The sequence below is a fragment of the Pyxicephalus adspersus genome, chromosome 2, assembly GCF_032062135.1.
Source record: "Pyxicephalus adspersus chromosome 2, UCB_Pads_2.0, whole genome shotgun sequence".
Lineage (NCBI taxonomy): Eukaryota > Metazoa > Chordata > Amphibia > Anura > Pyxicephalidae > Pyxicephalus > Pyxicephalus adspersus.
Genome location: NC_092859.1, coordinates 53212331 through 53232502, shown reverse-complemented (window position 1 = coordinate 53232502; position 20172 = coordinate 53212331). Strand labels below are relative to the sequence as shown.

The window sequence follows — 20172 nt, the reverse complement described above, 5'->3', positions numbered from 1 at the left end:
GCGTAACATTTTTAGTAATTGGGAAGGAATGACTCATGAAAATACTTTCTGTTCTAAGAAGGTTTTGCTTTGTTTATGCAGTCTCAGTGATGCACTTTCTATTCCTTTTAAGCCAACTATAGCCTGTTGGGTTATACTTTCTTGTTGGTGCCAAAGCAGGGTGCACAAGTGAAGGCTCCCTAAGTTTTGTACCTTAGATTATGGGTAAATCCTGGACAATTGTGACTTTTTGGGGGGTTCTGGACAAGCTGCTGCAAAATAAATACCCATAGAGAATGAAGTAAGGAGGGTTAGGTAGCACCCCTCCCCTTGAACTATAAAAAATTTGAGGGTCTTCAATCAGAAAAGAATAGGCTTTTCCAATATAATAATACATATTATTTCAGAATGCCCAATGTTTAGGTAGTATAAATAACTGAAATGGTTAATATTATTTTTTTTTGGATGTTTAATACTGTATAGTGAAAACAGTAAAAAATATGCACAGATGTTGAAGGTAAACTGAAATCTACTGCATGTCCCTATCAAAGTCTGATATAAACAAATGCATAAATTATCCTGGGCAAACAGGCATTTTAAATTAATAAAAATAATCCCTATCTTTAAATTTGCTTACAATGAGCATTTATAAATATAATAAATTACAAATACCAACCACTACTTACCAATTCACTGTGTGCCAATGGCCTACAAAGTTGGAAAAAATAATTTTAAACAAAGACTTGAAATGTTCAATCAATCTGTTATAAAGAATTCAGTGTCTATCTCCTTTTATAAAAAAAAATGTTCACAAATTAAATAATGGCCCTTATATAAAACCCACACTACCCCTACTCCCCCCCCCCCAAAAAAAAAAAAAAAAAAAACATAAAATGTGCACTGCAGTTATTTTAGTTTTTTAGTTATTTATAAACCTGGGAATCTGATATTCCCTCAAACATTCCCTGCGGGAAATCATTTACTGTGATTGAAACACACAGACCTGGAAAATGGAGTAAATATTTGAGGGAATGTCTGATTCCCACTTTTCTAAATAGAACCCCACTGGTGTCTATGGTTGACATATCATTTATAGTTGGGCATAGTATTTCTGCTGTCTGATGAATCAGTAAAAGGATTATTTTCATTGAATTTCTATTTGTTTTAACTCTTTGTGAGAATATCCTAATATCCAACCTAATATTCCTTTTTAGGGAAACAAATGTGGGAAGAAGGCCTTGTTCCCCAACACTGGCGGACAAGTTGGAGCCAATTTGGGAGGTAGCGCTCCATGTTAAAAAACACATGACCTGATCAAAACGTAAAAGCCTACTTTACTGGCCACACATGCTGCATGCCTAAAATATAAAGGGAACCAAATACATGCAACAAGAAAAACGTTTGCTGTGGGTGGGGAAGCTTCTAAAAGTGATCAATCAACCACAAAAAAAATCATAAAAAAAAAACAAAAAACAAGGCCCTTAATAAACACCCACAAACATAAAACAGGGAAGCAAATGGGTTGATTGCCAAAGGTTTGACAGAATCAATGTACAATTTCCAATAACTTTTTTTCCAATACCTCTAATTTTTTCCCTCAACAATATTGAGGTAACTGTTATAAAGGGCCCCAATTTTAGCCATTGTAACTCCGATGACCATAGTGAAAAGCTAGGCAATGCATTCATTTTTAAAAATGATTAGTCCAAATCCGCTATAACTTTAGCAAACTAATGGAATCAGAATGTTATTCTTACTTTATGACAATTTCAATCTTTATGACAAATTTTCCTTTTTTATTCATCTAAAAGCAGTAGTGGAATAAAATTGTGCTCTTCCAATCCAGACATCTTTATCCTTTAAATTCCATTATTTTTTAAAGTGCTACTTACCTTGAAAAGTTTGATTTTACTGTGGAAAATTGACCTGGCAAGGGAGGCTTTTTTAGTGGGTCTGGTTTTACTAATGATGATGGCCTGAAAAAAAAATTTTTTTTCAAATTAATTGGTTGGTTATACTTTTTAACAAAAATATCATTTAAGACATATTTATAAAATATTAATAAATATTAAAACAATTGTTTGCATCAATGTCTTTTCTTAAAAATAAATGCAGCATTCTTATACGTATGTTTGTAATATTCATATATGTCTGTGTATGGCTTATATGTAACTTTCCTATTCTAGAAACATTGACCCAATAGGTTGGAAAATCTGTCCCAATCACCACTGTTCTCCTTCAAGTTACTTTGTGCCAGGAACATCTGCCAGCAGCGCTCCCTTGAACTGACATGAACTTAAAAATTTGGAATAGCTTTTCTCAGCATGTCTAGAGGGTAGATGATTTTTCAAGAACACCTGTTAATAGTTAAAGCAGAACGAAATTCTGAATAAAAAAAAAATGCACTTACCTTTTATCCCACAGATCCGTCAATCCTTCGGGAGGTTTCATTTCAGGTTCGATTGGGTCCCACGTCGTCCCGGTATCCTTCTTCGGCACGGCTCAGAGGAAGTGTCAGGCACTGCCATCTTCTTTGCTCTTCTTCTGGGTTCTTCTTCATACACCACCCAATCTTGCACTGCGCAGGTGCAAGATCGGGTAACGTAGAGTGGTAGAAACATGGCTGATCTCACTCCGCATGCGTGTGATTCTGTGCATGCGCGAGACCGCCACAGTCAGTGGTTCCTGGCATGAGAAAGCAGTAAATACTGACTTTTCACGCATCACATCAAGGATGCGATGCAGAAGCCAGCCGGTGATCGCTGAGGATGCCACTGGATCAAGGGAAGCAGGTAGGAGTTTTTTTTTTCCTGGAAAATATGTGTTCTTGGATACAGAAACTCTATCCAAGAAAACATACAACTAGTAAAGGTCTGCAAGAGCAATCTGATTGCTCTTGCAGCCCTTAATAGTCCCTAAAAATAACCGAAATTCTCCCATTATTGACTTCAATGGTGTTTGAATTTGGCATTCGATCACCCGAACAATATCTTACTATTTGATCGAATAGCTGTTGAATAGAATAGTGAGATATTCGACCAACACTATTTATCATACACTTTCAGGCAAATTTCTGTCTGGGAGACTGTTCACTTTTACCTGATTCATTATTTTTAGTACTTATACTATACTACTGTACTATATTTAACCATAAAGTGAGTTTATAAAATGAAAATCTGCAGTATTAATGCCACTAGAAAATATGTCCAGTTCCTATGACCCAAAATTAGTTGTACCTTATAATAGCAGGTAACGTAGTAGCCTAGTAAAGAAAAAAACAATAAAATGTTTATTAATAGAAATTTATAAACAAATATAAATATTAGCTGTTTAAACCGAACCAAACACTAATAATGCATCAAACAATTAATGAATAATGAAAAAGGGTTTTTTTTTTCAATCAACATAAAATACATTTTTTTAATAGTACATTGAGAAACAAAATAAACACAGAATTCTTCCCACTGACCACTAATAGACAAAAACATGTTCCTTGTGACTAGCAGTGAAGGGGGCCCTTCTTATAATGGCCCACATGAAAGTCCTTTACCTTTTGACTGCCAAAAGAAGGCATTTCTTAAAATATCTGAAACGTTAGAGAACACTACATTTTTACTGTTTGCTTTTCTTTCTGGCTATTATTATTTTTACTTGTTTTATTTTATTATTATTAGAAAAAAATATTTTGATTGGTAGAGCAGCTAAATTGGTCAAATACTGTTCCCACATAATACTACCTATGTGTTTCTTTATTCTAAATCCTCACCTTGCTGTTTACCAAGTGTTCTCTGAGATGTGAAAGAAATTCAAGGGTTCCATTTTGTTACAAAGGGCTTCCTAGATGATTACACAATTGCCTACAAAACTTTTTAGGCAAAAAAAAATTGCCTGAGATAAGGGTGTTTCTTCTAGATGGCAGCTCTACAAGTCTTAAAGGTAGAAGTAAATAAATGAACAGGGAGAGGGAAAGAAGAAATCTGACTTTTAGTTCACAATGCTTGTGAAATTATCAAATGCGCAAAAGTCATACTAGAAGACAGAGAACCTTTATGAGGGCCTTAAGGTATGACAAATTCTACAAGAGGCATCAGTGTGGTTCTGGTAGACCCTGCCTACTCTTACCTTGTCCAGAGAATGAGAGTTGTTTTTAAAAAATGTAAAAGAGCAGAAGAATGATTTGCTAATCAATGTGAAAAGAAGACACTATTCGTAGAAGAAATAGTCATGGTAAAAGGGCAACCTTAAGTACCTTAAGTATCATTAGGTATCCACCTTGACTCCAACACAACCTCTGGGGCTGCCATCCTGAACTGCCTTTTTTACCAAGCCATCCCTCTGTTTCATCCTATCCCACACCTTCAACTCAACAAGGTAATAGCCCCATTACATCCCATACTACAGCTGCCACTCACATGGACTTCTGTTTGCCACATTGTCTAATGTACTCCGGTGATTCACAGTTATCTGCTACAATGTTTCATTCCTCCTGTACTCTTTGCTGGCTCCATTACCTCTCCTCCTCCCCAGTCTGTTAAATCCCCCCTATCTGTCTGATCCTTCACTCTCCTGCTTTTTATGTCTGTACATCTCAACGCAAAATCTCTGAAATCCACCCCTACCTGTCCCTAGAGACCACCAAACTCCTTGTACATGTCCTTATCATCTCTAATCTGGACTACTTTAAAATCCTCCTCTCTGGTATTCCACTAACCTGGATCTTTTCTCTACAATCTCTTATGTATGCTGCAGCCATACTCATCCATCCTTACCACCACTCATCTTCTGCTGCTTCCATTTCGTCTTAGATTTAAATTCAAGCTCCTTTGCTTTGCCTTCAAATCCCTCCACAATTCTTGTCCCACTTACTCTTCTGACCTAGTAAAAAAAGAAAAAAATACCCTAACCGCTCTCTTCGCTCCTCCAATGACCTACTAATGACTTCCTCACTCATAACCTTATTACACCAATAGTTCCAATACTTTTCTAGAGCTGCCCCAACTCTCTGGAATGGTCTTCCACATCCTATTCGGCTTGCTCCTACTTTCTGCTCATTTAAAAGCACTCAAACCCATTTTTGAAAAACTTGCCTACCCTTTTTCTTCTTTCCCATAAAACCTTCACCATTCCATATCTCCACTTTCCCCACCTCCTAGATTGTAAGAATTTTGGGGCAGGGTCCTCTCCTCCACCTGTGTCGTCTGTATCTGTCTGTCATTTGCAACCCCTATTTAATGTAAAGTGCTGCCTAATATGTTGGTGCTATATAAATCCTATTTATTAGTATTATTATTATGAATAATATTAATATTAATAACCTTGTCATTTAAACCCTAACCGTAGGATAGGCATTATCTTGGATACACTCTCCACAAAGGTAGGGACCAGCAATGGTATTTTCTTGGAAAGGATCTTTGGATGATTCTTTTACAGGATTTTAAAATAGGAACTCTGAAATCCCAACAGGACCATCTTGCCACCTGTTTGCCACCTGTTTGCACATAGGTATGTATTAGGGAGTGTAATGCTAATTATTCCTGTTTAAAGGTTTAAATATATATATATTACATAACTATATGGGACATCCTTTTTAAGCTGGTGGGATATGAATATCAAGATATGGCTTATGACCTAATGTTTATATCTGGTACTGTACTATGAGGCAGCTTGACTTTTTTTTTAGAAGAAGAAGAAGAAGATAAATGGTTCTGTTCTATTTTAAAGGTATTTAAATGTTATGTTAGCAAAAGTTTAATTTTCTTTTACTTTGTGTATATATATATATATATATATATTGAATAAAATAATTTTATTTTATATAATATTATCTACTTTGTATTACTTTTGCAGGAGTTTTGTCAACATTTCCATTTTCCACTAAAGAAGATTTATTTTTGTTTATGTCCCTGTTTTATATTTTTTCTCATTTCCAGACTGGTAATACCCAGATACCATACCAGACCAGTCCAGATACCAAAAAAAGCAGACAGTTCTAACCCTACCTCACTCTAATTCTAAAACAAAAACTTTTTGCCAGAGATGCTGACCTCTTGTGCAGAGGTGGGTAAAGAGGTCAAACGTTTTCCTTTTTGTTTTTAAACCTCCTAACAACAAGTCATATACTCTAGTGGTCTACTGTGTCCACCCAGAGAATGCAGAAAGAAATGGTAAAATACACATATGTGAAATGCCTGATCTTAATTCATATATTCCTGATTAGCTACAAGGGTAACACAATTGAACATTTAGTTGACACTGTTAGCTCTTGATTTCCCAGTACACTGACGTAAATACAAATTCTTTAAATTGTGTAGTAATACATAAATAAATGGTATTCCTTGTACCTGGGTAACACATGAACATTTCATGTTATAAAAATGATTACCTCCTTTTCTTTTCTTATTTTAAGCTTTTGTTAATAAAAGCAAATAATACTTTTGTTGTAAAAGCAAATATTTACAAGAAAGGGAAGATGGTGTTTTTTTAATAAAATATCAAAGCATTATCAGTCAACTACTGCTTGCTTAATATAACAATATGAATAAAACAGCTACAAAATGTAAGTTTTCTATGTATACTTACCTTTACAGGTTCACTTTTTCCTAAAAAATAAATATATTAACATATGTAAATATGAAAAAAAATATCTGGAAAAGGGAAAAAACACTTAAACTGTAGATTATTTCAATATTAAATCCCATCTGTGTAAGACTCTACTTTCTAAGCAATCTTACGCTGGCCACATACTGTGGGATTTTAATTATTATATTATCCATTAACATTGATAAAAATTTTGAATTGAACAAGAAAAAAATTAATATAGTCTGGAGACAAAAGAAGTGGAAGAGGGTAGTTTATGCCTCATTGTTAAAGTAGGTAAATGCTCGTGACATAAACCAGTCAATAGAAGTGTTCCCCGCTGTGTACATGTGCACAAGAGGGCAGGACCTGTCTTCTGGATTTTGTAATGTTTGCTACAGTATCTGATGTAAACCATCACAAAATGCACGGCAGTGCAAACAGTCCCCTTTTTTGCTACCCGGTACAAGTGGCTGATATAAAAAAAAAAACAAAAAAAAACCCATGATCATTGATAATAACCTATTCAGAGACTGTCTTGTCAAGCACGCATACCAGTTTTTATTTTGTGTAGGCTGTGTATTCAGTAAAGCAATAACTTTGTAAAAACCACATACTCACTTAAAATGGTATAGTAGTGCACATTAAAACAGAACAAGCAGCATGTTAAAGACATATACAGTATATAACTCAAATGTTATAAACTGCCCAAACATGAACCTTGTCTCCCATTATCACCTATACATTTATTTAGAATTAGAAAATTATAAATTATATGCTATATTTTGCTTCAACATATCAAGATAAAAAAGCAATACGAATAATGAGAATAATAGAGAATGATGAAAATGGGAATAAATCTAGGATCCAGTAACTTAAAAATGAAAATGCAGTTATTGTACTAACCTAAAACACTAGACGTTCCTGGTTGGGAAGGTAATAATAATGTTGGCTTTTTTGTTCTGTCGATACTTGGAGCAAATGCTATAAAAAATTGTACAGTTAAAATGTACATTAGTTTTGTTACCTTTTTACTATGACTATTAAGCAAGACAAGCTGCTATATAGAATATCCTAATACTGTAAGTCATTTCAGATAACAGATTAAATCAGTAACTATTGAAATCGGGGTAACATTGTAGCTGAACTATATACTAAAAGTTAAATTCAAGAGTGTTCATCAAAAATGAGGCAGTTGATCTGTTGGTGTGAATAGGTGAATTACAGTTAAATAAACTATAGTTTCATGAATGTTTTTAGCAAGACATGTAAAAAGATTAGCTTGAGGTAAACAATCATTACATTTTTAATGTTTTAGAAACCTTCTTCATTATAAACACAGGCTTTGTTTCTCAGTTTGCAGTGTTACAATTCTACTTTACTGCATCTCCTCACAATGTAAGTTTGTAAAGCATTTTTTTGGTTAAGTAAGGCTACATAAACAATAAACAGTTTGTATTTTTTTTAATGTTGCAGCACTATATGTATTAGCACTTTCCTGACAAAAACTATTTCACTGTGTAAGCATGAAAGTTAGTGACTGGAACTTAGTGATAGTGTGGGACCATTGAGATCTCTCACACAGAGCATGGAGTCTTAACTTTTTATGTACCCTAACTTAAGAGAGGGAAACAGGAACTCCACTTCCAGCCCTACCCTCTCCAATCCAATTTGCATGATTTATTTTGCACGTAGTTAGCCTAGAAATGAGGTAGGATTAAGAAAGTCAAGATATTTACCTTACCTTCTAGGGCATGTTCTGTGGAATGCAGAATGCAGGTTTAAATAAGAGAATTCCCTGTAAACTCCCTAGGGGTATTTTAATTATGGTGTCTAATCTGGAACATTTGATTTTAATATCATGAATTTGAAGTGCTGGTAATGTGTAATCATGAAGAAAAGAGAATTGTACACAAGTAAAATAGTGATATTTCACTTGTGGAAGATGCAGTACAGGCTACAGAATGTCCCAGTGACATTTTACAGGGCAATGGAAATATATGATATTATCATCCATAGTGCAGACTTGGCCTTGAATTTGGCAAAAATGCAAAACAATTTGCAAATGAGATGCTGGGTTTTCAGTGTATCCTACAAAAGTTGTTGACCTTGAACAAGCAAAATATTTGGTGTATAGTACTGGTAGGGGTGTAATAAAACTTCAAGTAAACAAAATTTAGGCTATCCAACATTGGCAATACCCTACTAATGAGACCTGGAAATTGCAGATTACTAACGTTTTACTTATCGTTTTGTATCACTGGGTGAAGCATATCCTGTGCTCTATCTCAGTAAGAATGTAAAGTAACATGAACAGAATTATGCTACAACTGATAAAGAATCTTTAGCTGTAAAGTAGACCCTGGGTAAAGGAACACATTGGGCGATTAGGGATGTGTATGCTTCACTTGTGCCTTTGGGCTAACCCCAAGTCAGCAATTTATTTGCATGAGTAAAGTCTTACACTTTAGGAAGAGCAGTGCGTCAATGCATTAAAATTTATTGTAGTAGATGTACAAATACACGATTAAAAATAAACTGATGCCTTTGACACATTTTTAAAAAGCAGGAGCTTAATGCTAATCCTTTCAAGATAACAAGCCCTAGCACATTTCACACACAAAGTGCTTAGTTTAGGGTTAACTTTACTTATGCTGTGGGTGACTTTGTACTATTGGCTCTTTACCTTAATACCTGTCTACATTGTGTTTCTGTCACACTTACCTCTTCCTCACTAAAGCACAGACACCTCTCTCCTGTGTATGCGGGCAGACACTGGGTGTGCCTCCATTTCCAGGCCCAATTGATTCCATCCAATCCGCTGGCCAATCAAAAATAGCCTCTTGTCCAGCCCTGGCTATTTAGCTAGCTCGCATACTGCACTTAGTCTGCGTGCAACGTGTCTCCATTGTGCGGAGCTCCTAGTTCCATTGAGCTAGCTCCTGTTCACCTGGTGCTTAATTCAGTGTTTCCTCTGTCCAGCTCTTGCGTTAACCCCTTATTGTCCAGTCGGTTGGTTCCCAGCCAACTTCCCTGTGCTATTCCAGTGTTCCTGTCTGTCTGTGGATATCCCTGAGTCACCTGTGCCTCCTGTTGCTTCCAGTGTCTCCCACAGTGGCCCCTGTGTCACTGGTGTCTGTCTTTTGGATCCCTGGCAATTGACCCCTGGCATGTGACCTGACCTCTCTTACTTGCTGCCTGCCTCGACCTGGCCTTCCTCGACTATACTTCTGCTTTTTGATTTGGTACTGTGTTTTGCCCACCTTGGTGTGCCCAAGGGCCGCAACCTGGCAGTAACCAGTGGTGCAACATCCCCACCACCAGAGGCTCTGGTTTTTGCTTAGAGGACCTGGTTTTTGCTTAGACCCTGCACCTTGGCCCTTCTCAGCGCTCACACTACCCCTGTGCAAGCTGTAGCACCCCCTAGTGGTCCTGTCTCCCTGTGCATGACAGTTTCTGTTTGGCATCAACATACTTTAGTCTACAGGTAAGCATTGTGGACCCTATTCTTTAGATTTCTGTTTGCATTTGCATCAGACCTTAAACTGCAAGATACTCTTTTGGAGTAATGTTGCTTTGACTCCCTTGTGACAGCAGTGATATTTTAGTTCACATATGTGAAAAAAAACTTCTTGAGTTTTGGCAACACCAGTATAAGTCTAGAAGTTCTTTTATATGAGTACATAGTAAATGTTAGAATAATAAAAAAAATGAAATAAAAAAAAACGTACGACATCTTGCTTGCTTTTTAATTCTATTCTCTTCGGGTGTCAATGATGATTGGATTCCTGGAAACTGAAAAACCACAAGAATTAACATTTCATTGGAGTTGAAAGTGGCTGAACAACAGTAAAATATTCATTTATTACAACATTCATGCTGTTGTTTTTGGTGTTACTGCTATCCACCGATGTTGCATTGAAGTGCTGTGTGGTGCACCAACACACTAAGAGAATGCAGATTAAACAACATACTGTAACACATTAGTGTGCACTAGTTGTGATACTTTGTGTTGGCAAAAATGATGCGTGTTATTTTGTAGACATTTTTGTGTGTTGCCATGGGCTGCCTTAAAGGATGCTAAAAAATGATGTAATGTGCCTAACTTTAAATATTGAACACAGTTTCCAATGCTTGAATGGGCCTTCAAAATGAGTAAAAAAGATACAAAGATCTGTTTTCAAAGGCTTGCCAATGGATAGATATAAATATACTAAATAGGTAACACTTTGAGAATATTTGAAAGCTTGCTGATCAATGTTCAACATTCATAGTGCAAAGTTTTTTTGTTTTTTTTACAGCCAGGTAAAAGTAAATACTGTTTAATGTTGTAAAATTATATGAATCTAGTATTGCTAGTATTTTTATATAAAATTAGATATTCTATACATAGAGAGATTTGTTAAAATGTGAACTTGCTAAAGTGACAGAGGGACTTAAGCTGAACATATACTTCATGTATGTGGCACCTTATTGATTTATCTGTGCTACATAATTGAACAATATTGTATTTACATTTGAGTATATGAATTTCATCCTTATATATCTTTAAATGCATGTTTGACTTTGAACATTCACCACAGAATATACATATTCTACACCCACTAATTCATTCATGTAAGACATTCTTCAGGCATACACACATACATCTTTTATTTACTAACTGTAATCATAAATATACAAACGCTAAAAGTTTGTTTTGAATCATTTTCTTTTTTTTGACAATTTGTATCATAATTGTAAAAATAACAATTACTTATATTATTTTGTAATGACCCATATACACTTACCCTACTGCATAAATGCCTATAAATTTACTATAACAAACTATACACATTTACATTGTTGTATTGGCACTTAACTTAAAGTACATTTTTTTGTATATGTGTACATCTATTTCAAATATTCTTATATATTACCTTTATGTACAGCTTATAACGATCCCCACAAGTCCCCTGAAGAAGCCGTCTGATGTAACTCTTAAGAGTAGGGATCCTCTGTATATATAGTGGGTCACACTTAACATGAAATGCTTGATTTTATTACATACATGAGTGCCAAAAAACCCTGCTTTTTCTGTCCTAATTTCTTCATTACCTTTGTTTATTTGCAGTAAATATCTCAAGTACACTGAGATCTCTGGAAACAATCAATACTAAATCAATACTCGAAAACTACCAAAAACCAAACTTCGTTGGCTCCTGAGATTAAAATGGCAGGTTTATCAGCTTCACCAGCTCTTAAGATGGTCTGTTTAAGATCAAGGTCTATTCTCCTCTGTGAAACATCACAAATATACATGGCGTAATGAAGGGAGAACTATGGCTGGCAGCGACAGACCAATTCTATTCTGGGCTAAAGTGGTCAGAAAACAAAAAAATCTTCATACCAAAAAAGGCTGGTATGGTGTGCTACCCACCTTCTCTGACTTGGCTAGTCTTTGTTATACAATTGTTCCATGCTGCACTGTATGTAATGTGTTTGAACCGGCCACAGTCGGTGATGGAACCCCGTGTGATAGTGTGAAAATGCTGGAATGCATTTGTGGGACAGAAACATGGCACTCTTAAGCTACGTACACACGGCAGATTTTTATCGCCCGATAATCGGCATCGGCCAATTATCGGGCGAAAATCTTCCATGTGTACAGTCGGTGTCGTCCATCGTCCGGACGACCGACCTGCCGGATCCACGGACGATGGACGACAGCCGATCGTAATGAAAGGGAAGGGGAGAGCGCGCAGCAGGGTGCCGCTCCGTCGCTCTCCCCCCTCCCCTCTCCATAGAGCATGAACGGTGCTGTATGTACAGCATCGTTCATGCATCTTGCAGCCCCTTGTCGTTGGAAAGGATCGTGAAAGATCCTTTCCAACGACAAAAATTGCAAGTGTGTATGCAGCTTTACTTTATAACTTGAAGTGTTTGTACTATAACCTTCATGGCAGGATCACCAGGTAAGAGACAACATTACAGTGTATACACTTGAGAGAAGACGGAAATTCCTACCTAAAGCAAATTGATGGCTTCATCAGCATTTTAGAAAAACAGTTCTTTCCTGTATATTTTGATGGTAGGATTAATAATGCTGGTTTCATGCAGTAACTGTAAAATTATTGAAAAAAAATCAAAGTTTTTACTTTACATAAAAGGGTAGACAACCCTTTTATATAAAGTAAAAATATTCTTCTTTTTTATTTTTTTGATGACTGAATAGGAACACAGAGCCTCCCGGGATACCTATGTCACGCATCCCGAAAGACTCCTGGCTATTTCCTCTGTGCATGCCTGAGATCAGGAAAGCTCCAGTGCGACATATTTCTTTGTGACTTTGTGATTTATAAAGAGGGAGAGATACTCCTCCACATTTCATCTTTTAATAGCAATTATGTGTAACCATGTAGATCATTCTCTATCATCCCCTAACTCCATGAAATTAGAGTTCAATTTATTTATTCATACTGCATTATGCTATATTACCCGCTAAAGAATCATTTCCACTTTTATAAAAGCAAAAAAGACAATAATTACCATCTATCTGGCGAAGCATTTATATATAAATCTTAAACAGAACCTTTTACTACATATAACAATAACAACACTAAAACAAAGACACAAAAGGAGATTGGTATGGTAGGCAAGCTCCATAGGCAATAACATTGCTGATGAAATAACTATATGGTCAACAATGACTGATCCCACCCCATAGGCATATAATATTCGTGCCATGGCAACCACATTTTTTAAAATTTAGTTTGACCGAGGCTGTCAACAAAGCCCTCATCTTCTCATTCACTAAAGACCAATACATTTTATTCTTAACTTGCTGTATATTAGGGACTGTAGACCTTCAAGCCTTGGCCAAAACCATTTTGGCCACAGTAAACAAATATGGTAATAATTTAAATTGGTTCATTGTACAAATGGATGGTTTCAGGCTCAAAAGTGTTTCAGCTGGCTGTTTAGGAAAAGAACAACCCACTATGGTGTATGCAATTTGATATACTCCATCCAAAACTTCCTAATTTTGGGGCATTCCATTACATTCCGTCACAGCCCCTAAAACAGTTACCCGTACAATTCAGCTGAAATTTAGCAAGCCTGGATGGTACCATATACCATCTCATCATTAGTTTGTAATTAGTTTACACCGCTGAAGCATTAATACTAAAATTAGCTATTGTGTGCCAGATCTGATCCCAATCCTCCTGTTGAAAGGTTTCACCCAAATACGCCTCCCATTTAGTTGTATATGCTGGAGTATTCATGTTGATCTGAACTAAGTTATTATACAAAGTTGATAATACTCCTTTAGTGTTTGAGTCCTTTACACACAATCTCTCAAACCATGTCATATTTTAAGTACCCGTGGTTGATCCCAATCTAGATCGGACAAAGTGCCTATTTTGTAGGTACCTAAATAGTTCCGCCTCGGGGGGCTTCATACTTCTCACAAATTTCTCTGAAAGGAAGTATCCCAGATAGATTTAAGAAATTATGAATTTTGTACAGGCCCTTCTCCATTCACCAAGCAAAACGCCTTGGTTCCTCTATGCCAGGGGGAAACATCGGATTCCCAATAATTGAAGCTTCCGGGGTATGAGGAGACATAAAGCCTCCTCCTGCCTGTTTAAAAGAGTTCCAAATTTGCAATGTATGTTTCAATATAGGATTAGAAATACAGCGCCTCTGCATACCCCAGACCCAGAGTAGAGCTTCTACCGATAGCGGTGCTACCACTGCATTCTCAATGGCTACCCATTTAGGTGTATGATTCCAGTCATAGTACATTAGAAAAGGAGCTACCTGGGTCGCCTTATAATACAAGCTGAAATTTGGTACTGATAAGCCTCCCATACTCTTAGTTAAAAATAACCTGTCTAGGGACTAGATCATTTTGGTCATTTTGCCCCCCAAATAAACTCAAACATCTTGCGCTGTAACAACTTAAGTACCTGAGTAGGTACAGCTAATGGAAGAACTCTCATAGGGTAAAAAAGCTTTGGTAATTTTTGCCAGCATGGTATGCATTTTATTACTGTATCTATAAAAAGTTAGGTGTGTTTTAAGGGTTTGTTTTGCTTTAAGGGTTGTTATTTCTTTACCACTTGCATGTACACACCTTTACAAATTGTGTATAGTCGCTTCAAGGGCTGGTAACTCTTTACTCTTGCCGTTACATGTATTCCACACTGTGGAGGCTATTAAGCATTAAACTCCTTAAAAGAACATTCACCTAATAATATCTCCCATTTAGGGAAATTTACTAATTTTATTCTCTTCTTCGCCCAATCGAAAAACCATAAGACTGGTTAGTGGGCCGCATCCATCTGTAAAAGGTGTTTTCCACATGACCTACTTCTTTCTACCAGATAAATAACATTTTGATTTACAGCATTTAGAATAGAAAAACATTGTCATTGGCAGCATTGCATATATGTGCATTATGTTGAATGATGGCTTCATAACACAGACCATGAACAGATCTACTTGTATCATTCAGATCTTTCACCAGGTGTGAGATCTGCAGCAAGCCCAGAACTTGACAGACACATTGCACTGCAATACAAGACACATCTGAACACCTGCTGTTGAATACTGTATGCCTACACACAGTGCTCCTGCCGCAAGTTTGCTCCTTTAAGGAAAAAGTATTTATTCACATATTGTGTCTGTGGCTCCACATACAAGATTCCCCATGGCATACATAAAAGATAAAACGTTTTTATTGAAGTTTCTCACCAGCATACTCATTAGGAGAATTCCAGAATTTACAATATGATCCAAACAAATAGAGAGACTATTTTGTGGCTTAAAGGTATCAAGCACCATGCCATGCCCTGAGGGACCAGCAGTGGGTCTCCTCTCAAGGTGATTTTTAGAAACCATACAGAGGGGACTTTACCTGGGCAGTGGACACCCAGAGATATACTATAGGTGGCTACACCAGTGCAGAAAATATACGAGATGAAAAAGAAGGAACATTAGGTGTATGACATATTATCTAGTTAGGAGTTGAGAGTAGGAGGGGACAGGATTTACTCCATTTGTATGCTGACATGGAGCAGTCAGGAAGCACCTCCACCGCAGGCCAGAAACCCAGGAGCAAGTGAGGGGTCAGACTTCCTTGATGGTTAACCAGACCCTCCACTTCCACCTGGTGGGAAAAATGTGCATGTTTACATATCACTGTATATTAGGTGTGCTTTAAAGAGGTACAGGTAAAAAAACTTTCAGTGTAGACCTTAGTGACAAACCCCAGTAACAGACCCCTAGTGCAGACTTTGGCCACAGTCCCCCTGCCATCGCATTTTTACACTTGTTTTTACACTCACCAATATTGATGAATTTAATGGGGCAAAAAAATGTGTGACATGCGGTTTGGATTTGAAGGTTTTGATGACCCTTATGCTTTCAGTAAACAGGTGTTTCTAAGCTGTTAGAAACAGTCTAAACCTGACTTTAGATTCTGGTTTGTTGTTTAGGTTTGACTAATAAAATAAACATGTAGTAGAAAAGAGACTAAAAGAATACATTATGCCAACTGGATGTTTGCCCAACTAAAAAAGGCATAGTGAACTGTGCACAAAATCTAATGAAAAATATAGTGAGAATCCGCAATTATTTTTACCACTATGGGGACAAATGCAGCACTGCTAGTGAGAAGGCTCCACCACAGAACAAAAACCACTTAAATTCCAACCATCCCCAAAGCTCAAGGAGAACAGACAGTTATACCTCAAGACATATTGTAATCCAACAATACTATTTGAACCTCTACAACCTCTAGCCCACCTCCACACCTACTCAATCTCTACATTATTACATTACATCTACAGCTTTTCTCGAGTTAGACCCAAACATTATTGCCATTCTGGAATCCCCATTTACAGAGGAGAAGGTGTCATTGGCCATTAAGACTACACCCGCAGGCAAGAGCCTAGGCCTTTCACAGGTTCACCCCCGAATTTTATAAGCTGCATGCAGCCAATCTCTTGCCATTTCTGACAAGGGTTTCCTTGTCTATTGCCAATGACACCTCCTTCCCAGCCCAAAGCTTGGAGGCCCATGTAACCGTTCTCCCCAAACCTGGCAAAGACCACTCGATATGTTCAAACTACAGACCAATTTCATTAATCAATGGTGAGGCAAACATGTTCTCTAAGATGATAATAAACCACCTCTCCCTCCCTGAATATGAATAAATCTGAATAATCAATGTCATCAGTACACAATCACAACATAAATTGATCAAAGATAATACATTCTTCTGGCAATGCAGAGACACAGCTAAATACCTAGGAATATTATTCACAGCAGACACAACCAAACTATTCCAGTATAACAATGCGCCACTCTTAAGTAAGCTACAAGCGGACTTGAAAAATATGATTCTATGCTTTTTTTTCAGGTTCAACAACCTCAAAATGAACATTTTAGCCAGAGTGCTAGATATTTTCCGAACAGCTCCAATACATGTACCAACGTTATACTTGCAAACTACAGCAATCATGATGGAACTTTTTATGGAAAATAAATTGCCCCAGAATAGCACTACAATATCTAAATAGACCTAAACCCAAGGGAGGTGCAGGGGTCCCAGACATCTGCTCTTACTACAGAGTTGCCCTATTGGTACACATAATGCAGTGGTTCCACATTAGGGATATTAAGAGCTGGGTGCTCTTGGAAAAATCTCTTTCCTCCAAAGATCTCTGTTAGCTACCCTGAATCGATAGATTCTCCAATATCAACACCCACTGCTGGACTGATGAAGGTCTGGGATACTTTAACTAGGGCAGGTCACATCCCTACCAAAATAAGCCCCATCACCCCAATATTCAACAACCCCACATTTCCTCCTGCTATGGAAGCCGAAAACTTCCCTTCTTGTTCGGCAAAAGAAAATCAGCATGTCCACAACATGCTTCAGAAAGCACCTGCGCCCCCTCTGCCCTTCTTTGACATCCGGACACCCAGAAGGCCATTTTCCTGGTTTCTACATGGCCATTTATATTCCATTTTATCTTCCAAACTTAATACATCTACTATAGGTAGGAGCTGGAGAGCCTTTGAGACCATTGCCAGCTTGAACGATAGACCAATACATGTTATTTCTCAGTTGTTTAGATTCTTGCCCAGGCCTCAAACAACAACATACCCACATTTTATTATTATTATTATTATTATTAATATTATTAATAAACAGGATTTATATAGCGCCAACATATTACGCAGCGCTGTACATTAAATAGGGATTGCAAATGACAGACTAATACAGACAGTGATACAGGTGGAGAGGACCCTGCCCCGAAGATCTAGTAGGTTTGACACATAAAATAGCATTTCAATGCAATGCACAAGAAACAATTTACAAAATCCTTTCCAGATGGTATTTATGTCCTGCAGACTTGCAATGCATATCCTCATGCTCTTCTGACAGATGTTAGCGATGCCACACTCATAGGCGCACAATGATACATACATGGTAGGAATGCCCTAAAGTACTGCATCTCTGGTATAAGATAATACAAGTCTACAACACTATTACAGGCTCTGCCATACAAAATTCACCTAAAGTAACCCTGTTGTCAGTGATATCAGGATCAATAAAATCTGCTAAAACAGATTTTCTACATTACTAGGACTATGTGGAATGTGGAAATAAACAACAGCCCCCACTATGATAAATTGTGGGTGGAGCTGGAAGAAATTCAGCACATGCAGCAGCTTGTCGCAGAGGATGAGGATCAGACAGTAAAAAGATGACATGGTCAGTTTGGGATTGGTTCAAGGAATCAGTTGCATTTCCTTTTTTTTTACTTCATCTCTTGAAATGTAATGATGAACGTTTTTGTAGATGAGCAAAGCTGTATTAACACTTTTCCAGTTTTAGGCACATGCATTTGCCATTTACAATAAAATAAATATTGGCTTAGGTAAGAACGGCATGTGTACTAACCATATAAAAAGTGTTAGGCATACACAAAACTCTATAAGTGGGTACTAGATTTTTGGGAAGCATCATTGATTGGAATTATATTTTCTTGGTTAAAAGGATTACAGTGAGGACAATGAATGTGTTAATGCCCATGTATAAAATATGATTTAAATTTCCTTTTGAAAATAGTTAACTTCAGGGAGCATGATTATGATTTGATTATGCAAACACACAGGCCTATTCAGACGATGATATGTTTTGTGAATAAACCAAACTTTTTAATACTAAAAACTGATGAAAAAGCACAAATATTTGTCATAATGTTTTTTCAGCACTTTGAGCATAATAATTTAAATAATATTATTGATTTTGTATATTGTATATTAGACCTGGTAATATATATTTGTTGCACTTGTGTGCCTACATTATTATGCAAGAAATAGAAATGTTGGATGTAAAATAAACACATAACATAGGAATAAAACAAATCTAAACAACTTACAGTTTTGCCTCTTATATGGTGTGTAGAAGATTCTGGTCGCAAAGGAGGGTCAGGTGGATTTTTTAAGGAATTTCCTGGGATTGTCCGGTCTGAAATATCATAAATATATGTTTTAGGAAAAAAATGATAATGAGCTTCCCTCAGTTTTTTATACAAAACTTCTTGAGTAAAGAAAGCATCACATACTGTATTGATCTCTGCAAATTCTTTCTGCATACAAATTAGTAAAGAACTCTTTTTATGTACCTACTCAGCTCACCTAAAATAAGAACAAATTAAAAAATTAAAAAAAATGCATATATATATCTATGTGTGTATGTGTTAGCTTTTGTTTTTATTTTGTATCTACAGTTGACTTCCTAGTAATGTAGGATATTTTCTTGGTTTCTTTGTTTTGAAGCAGTGGATGACAATTATCCCACTCAGTCATGTGGCATGGGGTGGTATAAATAGACCCAAACCTATTCATTGCAATATAATGTAAGCTTTACCATATTGACATAATTTCCAGTGTTATCTTGTATTTCTAATCTTCAGCTTTCACTACAATATTTAATATCTGGTCACTTTTGTAAATGTGTACTCTCCAAATACTAACCAGATTTATTTTTTAGAAGCTGTACTTGAATTAGTTGAGGATTGCAGATTTTTTGATGAAATGAAAACCTGTACAATTTAGATAGAGGACACCCTCCTGGGTTTGTGCCTGACAAGAAAGGTTTGATTCGTGCTTACTTACAATCCTCAGGGCTGGCTTCTTTTCCCGAGGAGTTAGTGGAATCTCACGGCGCCCCCATTACAGCGGAGGAACTGTCCAGGGTCATTTCTGGAGCAGCTCCTGGGAAGGCTCCTGGGCCAGATGGTCCATCACTTAAATATTATAGGAGTTTTACTGGATACATTATTCCACTAGCCTAGCTTATTTAGCCATTAGGAGTGTGTATAACGATGAAGATAATGATTGAATTAAACAAAGGGGTGTTCCATTGGAATTTTCATTTATATCTGTGCGGATATAGTTTTGCTCTCACATGACCCTTACCAGTTTATGTTGTAATGCCAGTCCCCTTTTTCCCCATTCCTCCCTCTTTTTCCTTTTCCCACCCTTTTTTATGGTGTTCCCTTACCCTTGTTCTATATGTAAATTATAAAATATGTAACGGGTGTTTGCATTACT

At 36.7% G+C, this 20172-nt stretch overlaps 1 protein-coding gene across 1 annotated transcript in view; it reads right to left on the bottom strand.

The window, feature by feature from the left end:
• LOC140322411 (lymphocyte cytosolic protein 2-like) overlaps positions 1 to 20172 on the bottom strand; it is a 63274-nt gene that overhangs the window by 30084 nt on the left and 13018 nt on the right. Inside the window, exons 3-9 of the mRNA XM_072398982.1 lie at positions 18996 to 19084; positions 10287 to 10350; positions 7462 to 7539; positions 6559 to 6578; positions 3216 to 3241; positions 1872 to 1955; positions 666 to 687 (exon numbers count right to left, since the gene is read on the bottom strand). Of these exons, the coding sequence (XP_072255083.1) occupies positions 666 to 687; positions 1872 to 1955; positions 3216 to 3241; positions 6559 to 6578; positions 7462 to 7539; positions 10287 to 10350; positions 18996 to 19084 (383 nt within the window). The remainder of the gene's footprint in view (positions 1 to 665; positions 688 to 1871; positions 1956 to 3215; positions 3242 to 6558; positions 6579 to 7461; positions 7540 to 10286; positions 10351 to 18995; positions 19085 to 20172) is intronic.